This window comes from Cannabis sativa, chromosome X (genome assembly GCF_029168945.1).
Source record: "Cannabis sativa cultivar Pink pepper isolate KNU-18-1 chromosome X, ASM2916894v1, whole genome shotgun sequence".
NCBI classification, from domain to species: Eukaryota; Viridiplantae; Streptophyta; class Magnoliopsida; order Rosales; family Cannabaceae; genus Cannabis; species Cannabis sativa.
In genome coordinates, this window is record NC_083610.1 from 85,868,739 (window position 1) to 85,882,528 (window position 13,790).

The 13,790-nt window shown below is 27.5% G+C and overlaps 1 protein-coding gene across 1 annotated transcript; it reads right to left on the reverse strand.

The window, feature by feature from the left end:
* Positions 1-339: 339 nt before the first annotated feature.
* LOC115702367 (14 kDa proline-rich protein DC2.15) lies at positions 340-1,332 on the reverse strand. The gene has a single exon (XM_030629837.2). The coding sequence runs from the start codon at positions 1,021-1,023 to the stop codon at positions 637-639; it is 387 nt and encodes a 128-aa protein (XP_030485697.1). The 5' UTR covers positions 1,024-1,332; the 3' UTR covers positions 340-636.
* Positions 1,333-13,790: the final 12,458 nt, after the last annotated feature.

The following is a 13,790-nucleotide window of genomic DNA, read 5'->3' on the forward strand; positions in this document are numbered from 1 at the left end:
TCAAAGTTTTACCAACGTACATTTACAGTGGCTAAAATCTAACTTTTACCAGCATATTTACGTGCTGGGAAAAGTCATCTTTGTCAGCGCTTTTCATTTTATGCTGGCAAAAGTTCTAATACCGTCCTTCTGCCAACACAACACAAATAAATTCTATTTTACCAGCGCAATACTAACTTTTGCCAGCACATTAACACAAGTGACATTTCTTTGACGGAAACCAAAAGTGCAAGTTATTAATTCTACTGTTAAAGTTATATTTCTCGATTTTCGAATTTTATATATATATATATATATATTTATGTAATATTACATATTTATTGTGCATTGTCATGCAGATTTCGAAGGCAATAACAAATATTACGTACGTATTATTCATTCCATTAAAACCAGATCTTACACAATACACATAGGCAAAGAGATGTGCCTACTTTATTATCGAAAACGAATTAAAATATAATAAAACACATTAACTAATTAAGTACGTACTCGATCTCCCTCTCCAACAAATTAATATTGGAGAAGAAAATCACAATTAAAAACAAAAACATGCAAGACACGTACCACCACCAGGACGATTTTTTTCTTTTTAATTAGTACGTATACGTACGTAAAGGGTAGGGTGGTCATCTTAATTTATTGGCATGTGAAGCCTGGTGGAAGTGTTTTTTGGCAAGCACTTAGGAGGACACTAAGAGCAACTGGTATGTTGATGTTGATACCAAGTACATTGGCCTTAAGAGCTGTGCAGAGACACAAGGCTGCCTCTAAATCTGCCAAGCCTTGGAGGAGAGCACAGCATTTGGTAGTTGGAGGGCTACCAACCACTATATTCACCAATCCCAGCACGTCCACACACACTCCTAGCTTCAACGTGTCTTTTGGGCAATATTCCGCGGGCGGAGCTGACGCCGGTGTTGGTGGCTTGCACTTATTGGTATTGTGACAAGCGTAGCAAGTGTGCAAATTAAGGATGGACATTATTACAATGGCTGCAAAAACCTTGTTACCAGAAGAAGCCATATTGACTAGCTATATTATTTTATTATTATTGTTTTGGCTATAAGGAGAAAGAGAGATATATAGAGAAAAATATATGAAAGATATATTCTCTAGCTATACTATATATATAATTAATTGTATTATTTTGTGATGTATAGATGCATTGTGCCCTATTGGGAGGAGGGTGGGGTTGTTTTTAAAGAGGAATTGTGAGGTTCTTGTTGATGGATTTGATTGAGTGGAAGAGATAGCTAGAGTATACGTAGAAAAGGATATGATCATATATTATTGCAGCCAAGTTGTGTATTTTGTTTTTGTATGCTTGTGTTTTGTGTGAAATTTGAATCATAGACAGAGATATATATGTGATTGAGGTTTTTTACCTTTGTTGGATATTTGTCACTAGTGATCCGTACTAGGTCACGAGAGAGCACAAAATTCAATATGTGACTATTGATGAAGATAGAGAATTGTATGTAGGTATGTGTTTATCTTAGACTATGTTTGGTAGGTATGGAGGGAGAGATGGGTGGATGGAGAGGGAGGGAATAAGGAGAGAAACTTCTCTTTGTCAAGGGGAGGGGGGGGACTCCCTCTAAACTTTAAAAATATAATTCTTCCAATTTGTGAAAATTTGTCAAATTAAGAGTGTGAAATATTAAAATTTATATAATAACCTAACTTAATTTACTTTACGTGACCATATAATGGTCGGATGGTGTAAATTTATGATCGTTTTGCGACCATAATAATTTTTTATGGTCTCACAATGTAATTTATGGTCGCTTTTACAACCATACAAAGTTATTTTACTAATAAAAATTTTCATAAAGATTATTTTTACAAAACACTCTTCCAATTTGGGAGGATTTTAGAAATTAGACAAAATTAATTTTCATTTTTTAAAACAAAATCAAATTTGCTAAATAAGATGATTAAAAAACAATAAATTAATACTTATATTTTAAGGGACAATTTCGTAATTTTACCAATTAATTTTTTCTCCCAATCAACACCATACCTCATAACAAATATCACAAATGAGATAAATTATTCTCTCCATCCCTCTTACTCCCCATCCTCTTTAAGCTCTTCATCCATCTTACTCTCTCCTTCCTATTATTTACAAATTCTAATATTGTACAAGTTTCTTAACAAAGTTAGCTAGTATTGACGACTATATATACATAATTAATTAATTATTTGAGTATGTGCACTTAAGCTATACCCTAAAACATTTATTACTATAAAAACACCTTTTAGAGGCGATTTTTAAGACCTTTCAGTGTCGGTTTTGACAAAATTTACTAGCGATGCTGATCTAGGTAACACTGTAAGGTCTAAAATAACCTACGCCATAGGATTACATATGGCATCGGTTATTTGCTAGGAACCGACGCCATGAGTGTACATATATAGCATTAGTTCCTAGCAAATAACTGACGTCATATACACCCATAACAACCGACGACAAATATCTAATGATTACCTCTTTTTTTCAGTTTATTTAATTTAATTTAATTTAATTATATATTTATTAATTTACATATTATATTATTTAAATTAAATTTAAATTAGATATTTATTTTTTAAAAGGTAAATTAAATATTATTTAAATTAATTTTATGATTGACCAATATACCTAATTTCATTTCATAGAAATAATTAAATAAATTACAATTAAATATTACACAAATATTGTAAAATTAGTCCAAGTATTAACAAGTTAATAAATCTAACTACAAGTTAACCTAAAAAATAATCTAGGAAAGAAAAGTTCTTAGGCCTTTTAGCATAAATCGTCCAAGTCTTTGTGAATCACCGCCATTAGCTATTCTATCTACTGTCGTTGTACTGGTAATAAATCAATTTTTGGATTGTATTCCTGCTTGTTTCCAAACTGAAAAAAAAAAGTAAAAATTTAAATTAGTTTATATATATATATTATTATTTGTTATTATAATAAATACTAATCAATAATTAAAACTTACTGCTTTTTTATTTGTATATAACGGTTGGAGTTTGCATGTGCGACGATGTTAGTTATGTATTTCAAAACATAAAAACCACATTCTTTATTTTTAGGTTGTCTTGGACAAGTTGCTAGTAAAATTCCTGGCCACGACCTAAGATACGCATTAATTGATGTCCCTATATAATCGTATGCTCTGTTTAAAAAATTATAACATTTCAATTCATTAATTAATTAAATAACTAGTTACATAAATAGTCATTTAATTATTACTTCATTAGTAGTACTTAATTAAGGATTAATTGATGGTTTGATAATAAATTTGTATTGGTTTAGATTTAGAATGTAGTGATATTTTTGTAGCTCTACCCCTTTTCGATGGCATCGTGCATTGTTTTGACAAACGGTTGGCGTGGGTGTGATCTACTCATCGAGGTGGTCATTTTGATATACACTACCCCTATTTTTGGTGACATTTTCGGTACAACGATTTTTACAAACACTGATTGTTAATGTACACTGCTTAGGTGAGGCTTCGAAACTCCAAATATTAAATATAGTCATGTTATATGTCGTTGGACTCAGTTTTGGATGTAGAATATGATGATGATAATTATTTAACCATTTCATGGTATAGGTGAGAGTAATATCTAAGATTTGACTAAATAATTGGAGCTCGGGACTTGAGAGCTTAAGATCATCTTTTGGACAAAGTTTAACGACTTGGGAGAGGTAGGGACTCAACTTGATTATTGGACTTGACTTTTATAAGTGTTGTATAACATTAGACATATTCTTAATTTTTATGATTTGCAAATTGTTTGAAAAATTGAAAACTTAATCTGCATATTTTTCTGGATTGTTCTGGGGCACTGAGTTCCAAATATATTTTTGTACAAATATTTATGCAAGTTATGATTTTTGGGTTTATCCAAAATACAGCTGTTATGCTTCCGAATTTTCTAAAAAAATTAAAAGGAATATGTTCTTTTGTTATGTTTATTAATTGCCTGTTTTTGTTATTGGGTCGCATTCCATCTAAAGCTCACATCGAAAAATAAAAAACTGTTAGCTCAAATATTGGGGGACTCTATAGTTACAGTTTTTATAAAATAATCGCTTTTAAATGTCAATTTTCAGCGAGCGGGAACTCAAAACTAATAAAATACATTTTAGCTACTCTATTTTTACTATTCAGTTGAAATAACCGTCTTTAAATGCCAATTTTATAGAAATTCCACATCACCGAAATCTCAATTCTCTATTTTACATCAAATTTTTACAGAATGTCATCCACAACTTCTTTATTTTCTTTTTCCAATAACTTCTCCAAATCATTTAAATAATATATTTTACCATAAATGCATATTAATAAAAAAGAATAAAATAAAATTTAAATATTATTAAAAGATATTTAAATAAGAAATAATATTTCTCTACATGTAGAATTTCATTTAAAGACAATACAGATATTTTAAAATAATAATAAAAAAAGAGTTTACATCATGTGTAGAAGGAGCCACTTCTTCAAATTTCTATTATAAAAGGGTTATTGGAAGTGGTAACTCTTACTGTGCAAATATATTACTCAAAAGGAAAATATATGTATTGGCATGATATAGCTAGGGTCCATATACGCATGTAGAGTTGAATTTTGCTTGGGTGTATAGTGACTATACTCTTTTACATTTGAGACTAGACTGGACACTTGTTTTATATTTTATTTTTCAGGTTTTGCTTTCAGAGTTATAGACTTAGCAATTCTACTTTTTGGGAGTAGAAAGAATGATAGAGAGGAATACAAACAAAGAAACAAAGTAAAATAAATAAAGAGATAGGTGTAGTAGGGACATCATATATATATATATATATAATGCATATGGGTTCCAGCAGGGGTGTAGGCTGTGAGTTGTGACACATCAACCAAAACCACCTTTGATTTTTCTCCCTTTCTTTCTTTCTTTTTTACCTTTTCTCTTTTTTGGTAATGTATTTGTGATGCATTTTGCTCCTTAGTTATGGTCACCATAATTTCGAATCACATGCTATGATGCTATCCCATAACAATTGTCTCACTCAGTTCTGGAAATAATTTTAATCATAAAAATATAGGCTAGCTCTAAATTTCTAATTTAATTAAAGAACACTGAACAATTTGCCAAAACTATGGGTTTCATTTTCAGTTTTTGCTGCTTTCTTTATTTACTTTATTTGTTCCACTATAACTTGAGGACCCAAAGAACACTGTGCTTTGGGTAGGTTTTGTGTGGAGATTTAAAGAAGGGGCACACTTGGGCAGAATTATTTTTATTATTATTATTTACAAGAAGGAGAATTTAAACCTCAAAAAAATTATAAAAGCATCCGATTTTATTTTTATTTTGTATAAATTTTATATGTTTAAATTATACTTATTTTTTTAGAAAATAATGAATCTTCTTTTCTCAAATTCTAAAAAAAAATATATTAAAAATAAATATTAAAATAAGACAAAAAAAAAATAAAATAAAAAATAAAAATATATATATTTCTTATATATAATAAGAGGCTTCTTCACCTCCTGCTTATTATACAATATTACCCTTTTATTTTAATTTTTTAAGAGGGCATTATAGTACATTTATTTTATCAATAGTATTTTCTTTTATTTATCAAAATAGTTTTTATGTATTTCATTTTTTTTTTATAAATTTATGTTGGCCAACTTCATACCCATTTTCCGTCGGTCGGTTTATGCTATATTTTATTCAACTCAATATAAATATCGGGTTACAAAAATCTAAGTCCAACCCGTCCAATTAAGAAAAAAAATAGTAACCCACCCAATAAAATTTGTCAATTTGGTCGGGTTAATCAGTCCAAACCGACCACTAATATTTTTTTTTTACAATAGTATTTTCTTTTATTTATCAAAATAGTTTTTATGTATTTCATTTTTTTAAAAAATTTATCTTGGCCAACTTCATACTCATTTTCCGTCGGTCGGTTTATGCTATATTTTATTCAACTCAATATAAATATCGTGTTACAAAAATCTAAGTCCAACCCGTCTAATTAAGAAAAAAAAATAGTAACCCACCCAATAAATTTGTCAGTTTGATCGGGTTAATCAGTCCAAACCGACCACTAATATTTTTTTTTACAATAGTATTTTCTTTTATTTATCAAAATAGTTTTTATGTATTTCATTTTTTTTTTAAAATTTATCTTGGCCAACTTCATACTCATTTTTCGTCGGTCGGTTTATGCTATATTTTATTCAACTCAATATAAATATCGGGTTACAAAAATCTAAGTGCAACCCGTCCAATTAAAAAAAAATAGTAACCCACCCAATAAAATTTGTCGGTTTGGTCGGGTTAACCAGTCCAAACCGACCACTAATATTTTTTGTTTACATACAATTATTATATTTTAGTTAATTGTAATAACGAGACAAATATATATAGATTAAATTTAATGTTCAAATCAACCACCATAAAAAAATATATTAGTTTAAAATTTATATTTTAAAATAGTCATATAAATTATATGATATATATATAATAAAACATATAAATATATATATAAAAAAAAAACCCTCTTAATCGGGTTGTTCGGATTAGTTGGACGAGTTATATTTTACTAAAACTTAACTCTAACGGTGATGTAATGTGTGCCAAATTTGGCCCTAGCTAAAAATACATTATATTTTGTTTTTGTTATTGAAAATTCTCCCAATTAATTTAGTGGTTTGATGTGTTTTGAATTTGTTGAGTTTATTTGTGTATGTTTTAATATGATAACCTAGACATAGTATAATTATTTGATTAAAGGTATACTATATATGTTGTATATGTTTCTACGGAAAATAAGGAACAACTTATTTGTGTTGATTTTCTTTTATTTTATTTAAGCTTTGTTCCATTGATTTATTGAATTTAAGTTATACTGTGTTATAAGAGAAACATATATCGTGTCATTGTTTAGCATTAATTAGTTCTCCAAAACCTACTATCTTTTAGATGCGTAGATGGACTTTTCATATCATAAGATCAAAGATCAAAGTCTTTAACTTGTGGTTATCTCCAGTCTCCAGTACTATTACATACAACTACTTTGGAGGATAATATTAACACACTATTTTTTCATTTACTGTGTTACATGTCACCTTCTTTGACCTCTTTGTATGATTATAGTCAAGCTCATTCATATAGATAATATTGTGTAATGTAAATGTAATATATATTCACTATATAAGATGTTTGTTCGTGAAAAAACTTGTAGCAGGATGTTCTATCAGTCAGATTTGTTGTTTTTGGATTGCCTTTTTATAAGAAAAAAATAGGAAACATTGATTCGTTTTAAGTATTAGCTTACACCATTTTTAATAGATGGTATATATTTTGGGTTAAATTTGACTAAAATATATATATTATAAAACTATATTTAGCTCAATTTTTGTATTTGTGCTCCAATGTGCAAATTAGCTATAAAATTAATACTATCATTAATGTTCATTGAAAATATACAAAACAATTAATTATATTATATTATTTTAATATCTTATAAATATAATTTTTTTATTAATGAATAGTATTAATGAATGTCAAAGAGGTAATTAAAAAATGTGATATTTATTGTGGACTAAAATTTAGCTCATGCTATCTTTTGTGCCAAATTTAGTACAATTTTTAGTTTTGGTCAAATTTTACACATATTTTAAATCACTATTAAAATTAAGTTTTAATAAAATATTCAAAAAATAACAATACACTACATTTATAGTTTTCCATTAGAGATGTTCTTAGTTTCTAATTAATTTTTCATTCATTTTCCACTAAGATTGTAGGAGTACGTGCAACGCACGTGCCCTACACTAGTATATATATATGCAACTAAAATTTTAAAAAATATATATTTAAATTAACACAAAATTATGTGAAAGAAAAGCTAACAAATAAATAAAGCTAAGGGGTTATGGGTTTTTTTGTTTTTTACATTTATATGAATTTTTTTATGTACAAAAATATGAAAATATGGAAATCTCATATTTGTAAACAATAATAAGTTTTGCCGAAAAAGTCGTTGGAAAAGTCACCGGCGCCGGAGAAGTCGCGGGAAAAACTATCAGTGTCGGAAAAGTCGCCGAAAAAGTCATCGTCATCGGAAAAGTCACTGTTGCCAGAAAAAGTTACTGAAAAAGTCACCAGAAGTAGATGTCTCAAATATAAACAAAAATAGAACCGGTTATAATTGAAATATAACCGGTTCTGTAACACAAAGAATTAAAACAAATAAAACAAAATAACTCAAACTAATTATAATTAAATTATAACCAGTTATAACTAAAATAGAACAAGTTATATAACATAATGAATACAAACAAGTAACACACAATAATTTAAACCGATTACAATTAAAAAATAAAGGGAAAATTAGTTTCTAAAACACTAAAACATAAATTAAAAACAAAACTAGTTCTATAATAAAAAAAAACCTCATAATACATAATATATCATAAAACCGATTATAATTTTTTTTTAAAAAAAATAGAGATCAATTTCAAAAAATATTGATGCATAAATATGAAAAGAAGCAGTTCCATAACAAAATAAATAAACACAAATAATAACACACAATAACTCAAATATAATATAAAGAAGTCGTTTATATTTATCAACCAGTTAAAAATTTAAGACCAAAAAACTGGTTTCGAAAAGCAACTAAGATAAAAACTCTCACACAAAAACTAGTTATATAAAATAGCTTAAACAAAAACATCCATTCAACATGCTTCAACCCACCAAATAATTACACTCATACCATATCTACCTCAAAAATACGTATTCATTATGTCTATATAACCGGTTCTATTTTAGTTATAACCGGTTTGAGTTATTTTGTGTTATTTATTTTTATTAATTATAACATTGTTATAAAACTGGTTCATTATAACACTGTTATAGAATCGGTTCTATTTTAATTATAACTGGTTTAAGTTATTTTGTGTTATTTATTTTTATTCACTATGTTACAGAACCAGTTATATTTTAATTATAACTTGTTTGCATTATTTTGTGTTATTTATTTTTATTCATTATGTTATAGAACTAAATGTATTTTTAAATTATAACCGGTTTCTGAGTTACTGTGTGTTATTTGTTTTTAGTCATTTTGTTGTGGAACCGAGTCTATTTTAATTTATGTCATCTGGTTTTTTATTTAATCAATTCAAAAATTAATTCTTGAATTATTTATTTTAGAAACTAGTTTTTAATTTAGTTATTTTGAGAACTGGTTTTTTATTTAGTTAATTTAAGGAACTAGTTTTTTATTGATTTGTTTTATTTAACTGGTTTTTGTGTGAGTTTTTATCTTAGCTGTTTTACGAAACTAGTTTTTTTTTTCTCAAATTTTTAACTAGTTTATAAATATAATCAGTTTTTTTATATTATATTTTTAGTTATTGTGTGTTATTATTTGTGTTATTTATTTTGTTATGGAGCTGGTTCTTTTCATATTTATGCCTCAATATTTTTTTAAATTGAAAATTATAATCGGTTTTATGAGGTATTATGTGAAAAGAGTTTTTTTTAGTGTAGAACTAGTTTTGTTTTTAATTTATGTTTCAGTATTTTAGGAACTGATTTCCCCTTTATTTTTTAATTGTAATTGGTTTAAATTATTGTGTGTTACTTGTTTGCATTTATGTTATATAACCCATTCTATTTTAGTGATAATCGGTTTTGAGTTATTTCGTGTCATTAATTTTTATTCATTATAACACTATTGTAGAACCGGTTCTATTTTAATTATAACTGGTTTAAATTATTTTGTGTTATTTATTTTTATTCATTATGCTACAGAACTGGTTATATTTTAATTATAACCGATTTGAGTTATTTCGTGTTATTTATTTTTATTCATAATGTTATAGAACCGGTTTTATTTTTATTATATCCGAGACATTTGATCCCCACTTTTTTTTAAAAAAAATTATAACCGGTTTTATGAGATATTATGTGTTAAGAAGTATTTTATTGTGAAACTAATTTTGTTTTTAATTTATATTTCAGTGTTTTAGGAACTGATTTCTTTTTTGTTTTTAATTGTAATCGGCTTGAGTTATTGCGTGTTACTTGTTTGTATTCACTATGTTATATAATCAGTTCTATTTTAGTTATAACCAGTTTGAGTTCTTTCGTGTTATTTATTTTTTTTTTCATTATAACACTGTTATAGAACCGGTTCTATTTTAATTATAACTGGTCTGAGTTATTTTATGTTATTTATATTTATTTATTATGTTACAGAACCGATTATATTTCAATTATAACTGGTTTAAGTTATTAGTGTTTATTCACATAACCAGTTATACTTTTATTTATATCTTAAACATTTACTTCTGGTGACTTTTCCAGTGACTTTTCCGACGATGTTGACTTTTTCGTTGACTTTTCTGGTGACGATGACTTTTTCGGTGACTTTTCTGATGCCGGTGACTTTTCCAGTGCCGACGACTTTTCCGGCAAAATTTATTGTTGTTTTACAAATATGGGATTTCTATTTTTTTTACAAAAATATGGCATAAAAAAAAACATATGAATGTAAAAAATAATAATAATAAAAAAACTCATGACCCTATAGTATTATTTATTTATGCCATAAAAAAATAAACTATACCCTCAATTCCCATATTTATGAAAATTCCCCTTATTTTTTTTAATTAATATTTTAGGGGAATTACACCAAATACTATTTTTTTAACTTTTTTTTTTTTTTCAAATTTACGGTTTGAGTTTCTAAAGTGGTTGTAGGGCTAATTGCAATAGGGGTTTCTGTAGGATTTTTTTGTTGCAAGTTAGGTTGCAGCGCTAGTTGCAATATAGATTTCTATATAGAATTTCGTAAAAATGCAAAAAAAAAAGAAAAATGTTTAGAAATGTAAAAATGAAAAATGAACATATTTTATCCTTTTGTTGAAATTGAGCATTAATTAGGAACAAAGACAGCGATATGGAACAATATTCCACCTCATAACAATTTTCACTATCAAAAAAAAAAAAAAAGTTACTGTATATATATGTGTAGTGTGATGCTCTGGACTGGAGATGCTTCCATTTTTTATATTTGTTTTAGGTAAAAAACGATAAGAATTTGGGACCATTAATTATTTAGTTTTTATGGAAGTATTATCACTGCTAGCTGCCTCCCCTTATCTTAAAAGTCATCAAAGTTAGCAGCATCCCTATAGAAACCTTTTGTAGATGTTAATTAGGAGTTTTAGATTTGAAAAAAATAAAAAGTAAACCAGTAATTAAAACCAATAAATCAATAAGAAAAATTACATTAGAGTCTTCTTGGGTTTAATTTTGATTAATTAATAAAACATAAATAAATAAACCATTAATACTTTGATGTGTAGTGCTAAAGATGGTTGTGTGAATGGCCAGAACGATACTAATGGCGGTGGTAACATTAAAATGATGTCCTATCGCAGTGGGAAGGTAGTGCCATATTGTAGTTTTAGAACGAAATAAAAATAATGCATGAGAAGAGGACTTAACTGGGTGATTGCAGCAACAACGCAAAGGACTGATAATAACTTTCCTGTTATGGAGCTTAAGTATTGGAGAACTTAAGAAAGGTAGAAAAAATTAACATAGTTTATAAAAATATGAGAGAAAAAAGTAATGTCACAAAACATGATGATTTTCAAGAACAATTATTGCCTGTCAAATCGCCATAGCAGCTATTACCACCGAATAATCGCTGAATTTTTGTCATTGCTGCCGAAAATGTTACTAGAAATAAGTTGTGGGAAAGTCGTAAGGGTTCTCATCGCCGCCGCAAATATCACCACCGAAAAAGTTGTTGAAGTTTTTTTTGTCATCGGAGTTAAACGTTCATGTCGTCATTGGAGTTGGACGTCGAACTAACTTTATCAGCTAATTAAAAAATTTGATACAAAAAAAGTAAGTTACATAAAACAATCAAATTAAAATTAATACACAAAAATCAATTACTTAAAATTACTAAAAGCGTGTTTAGAAAGCCAAGAGAAAATTAAAATTGGATGTAATTGAAAGTAATTACACAGATTTGTGTATTTGTGTGGCAACATAATTACACTATAACTACATAATTGAAATAACTAAGGGCGTGTTTAGAAAGCCATAAAGGAATTGAAATTGGATGTAAATGATGGTAATTATACAACTTTGTGTGTTTGTTTGATCCCACATAATTACACTAAAACTGCATAATTGGAGGTAATTGAGAGGTATCAATTACACTCTCCGATTTTCATACTCTCCATGAAAATTGAGTGTAATTACAATGTGTAATTACTAAAAATTTTACATTTTAAATATTAAGTACTAAAAATTATTATTTTCTTATGTAATTACTAACTATTTTATCAAATAAAATATTAAAAATTTATAAGGGTCTGTTTGGAAACAACTGTGTAATTACTATGCAGTGTAATTACTAGGGTAGTAATTACACTGTATACTAATTACATTGTATTTTAAAATACAAAGTGTGTTTGGATGTCAAGTGGTAATTACATGTGAATTCCTAATATCATGTTTGGCATGATAGTTAGTAATTACACAGTAAATTAATATTATAATATTTAAAAATAAATTTCATCAATTAATAATATATAAATAAATAATAATCTCTTCATAAAATAAAGTCAAAACTATAACAATTTAGTAGCAAATATTTAAAATAATTTTTTTAAGACTATCTAATTGCTCTTGCGTTCCATATATTTTGAGCTATTATATCTCTAAAATTAAACATATATTGCTTGTCATCATCTGCTGGCCCGTCACCAAGTTCTTCATGTGAATCTGAATCAAAAGCAATATTGTTCAAACTTTCACAATTTCCTATTTCATTTTCCATGTCCTATTCGAAAAATTCATCATCCCAATTCCACTTGCAAATAAAGTTGTGAAGTACACAACATGCTAATACACTCCAACCTTGTTTTTTTGATGATTGATAGAAAAAGGGAAAGTCAATACATTAAAAATAATTAAAACATCATATCAATTAATTAAAATAATTTAAATTTATTTTTGGTATGTAATTACACTGTGTAATTACACCCAATTCTCATGGGGGGTATGAGAATTGGAGAGAGTAATTGAGGCCTCCCAATTACCTCTAATTACACAGTTACTATGTAATTACATGGCCACACAAACACGTCAAACGGGTGCGTTTGGAAAACCACATTGTAATTGGATTTATGTGTAATTGGAGGTAATTACACAATTTGGCATGTTTGTCTGACCATGTAATTACACTGTAACTGTGTAATTGGAAGTAATTGAGGGGTTCCAATTACACTCTCCAATTCTCATGCCCCCCATGAGAATTGAATGTAATTACACTGTGTAATTACTAAAAACTTTCCATATTAAATATTAGCTACTAAAAAATATTATCTTGCCATGTAATTACTAACTATTTTGCCAAACAAGATATTAGGAATTCATATGTAATTACCACCTCATATCCAAACACACTTTACATTTTAAAATATAGTGTAATTACTACACTGTATAATTACTACCCTAGTAATTACCCTACCTAGTAATTACACAGTTACTTCCAAACGCACCCTTATAAAAATATTAGAATTTGGAGTAATTTTTCACAAAAATACTGTCACACGGAAATCTTTTCAAAAATACTATGTTTTTATAAAACATCAGTAGAACACAATACAGAACGACTAAAAATAACAGTAGAACAACAGTGAAAACTTAACACAGTACACAGTATAAACTTATACAGTATTTTTGAAAAAAAT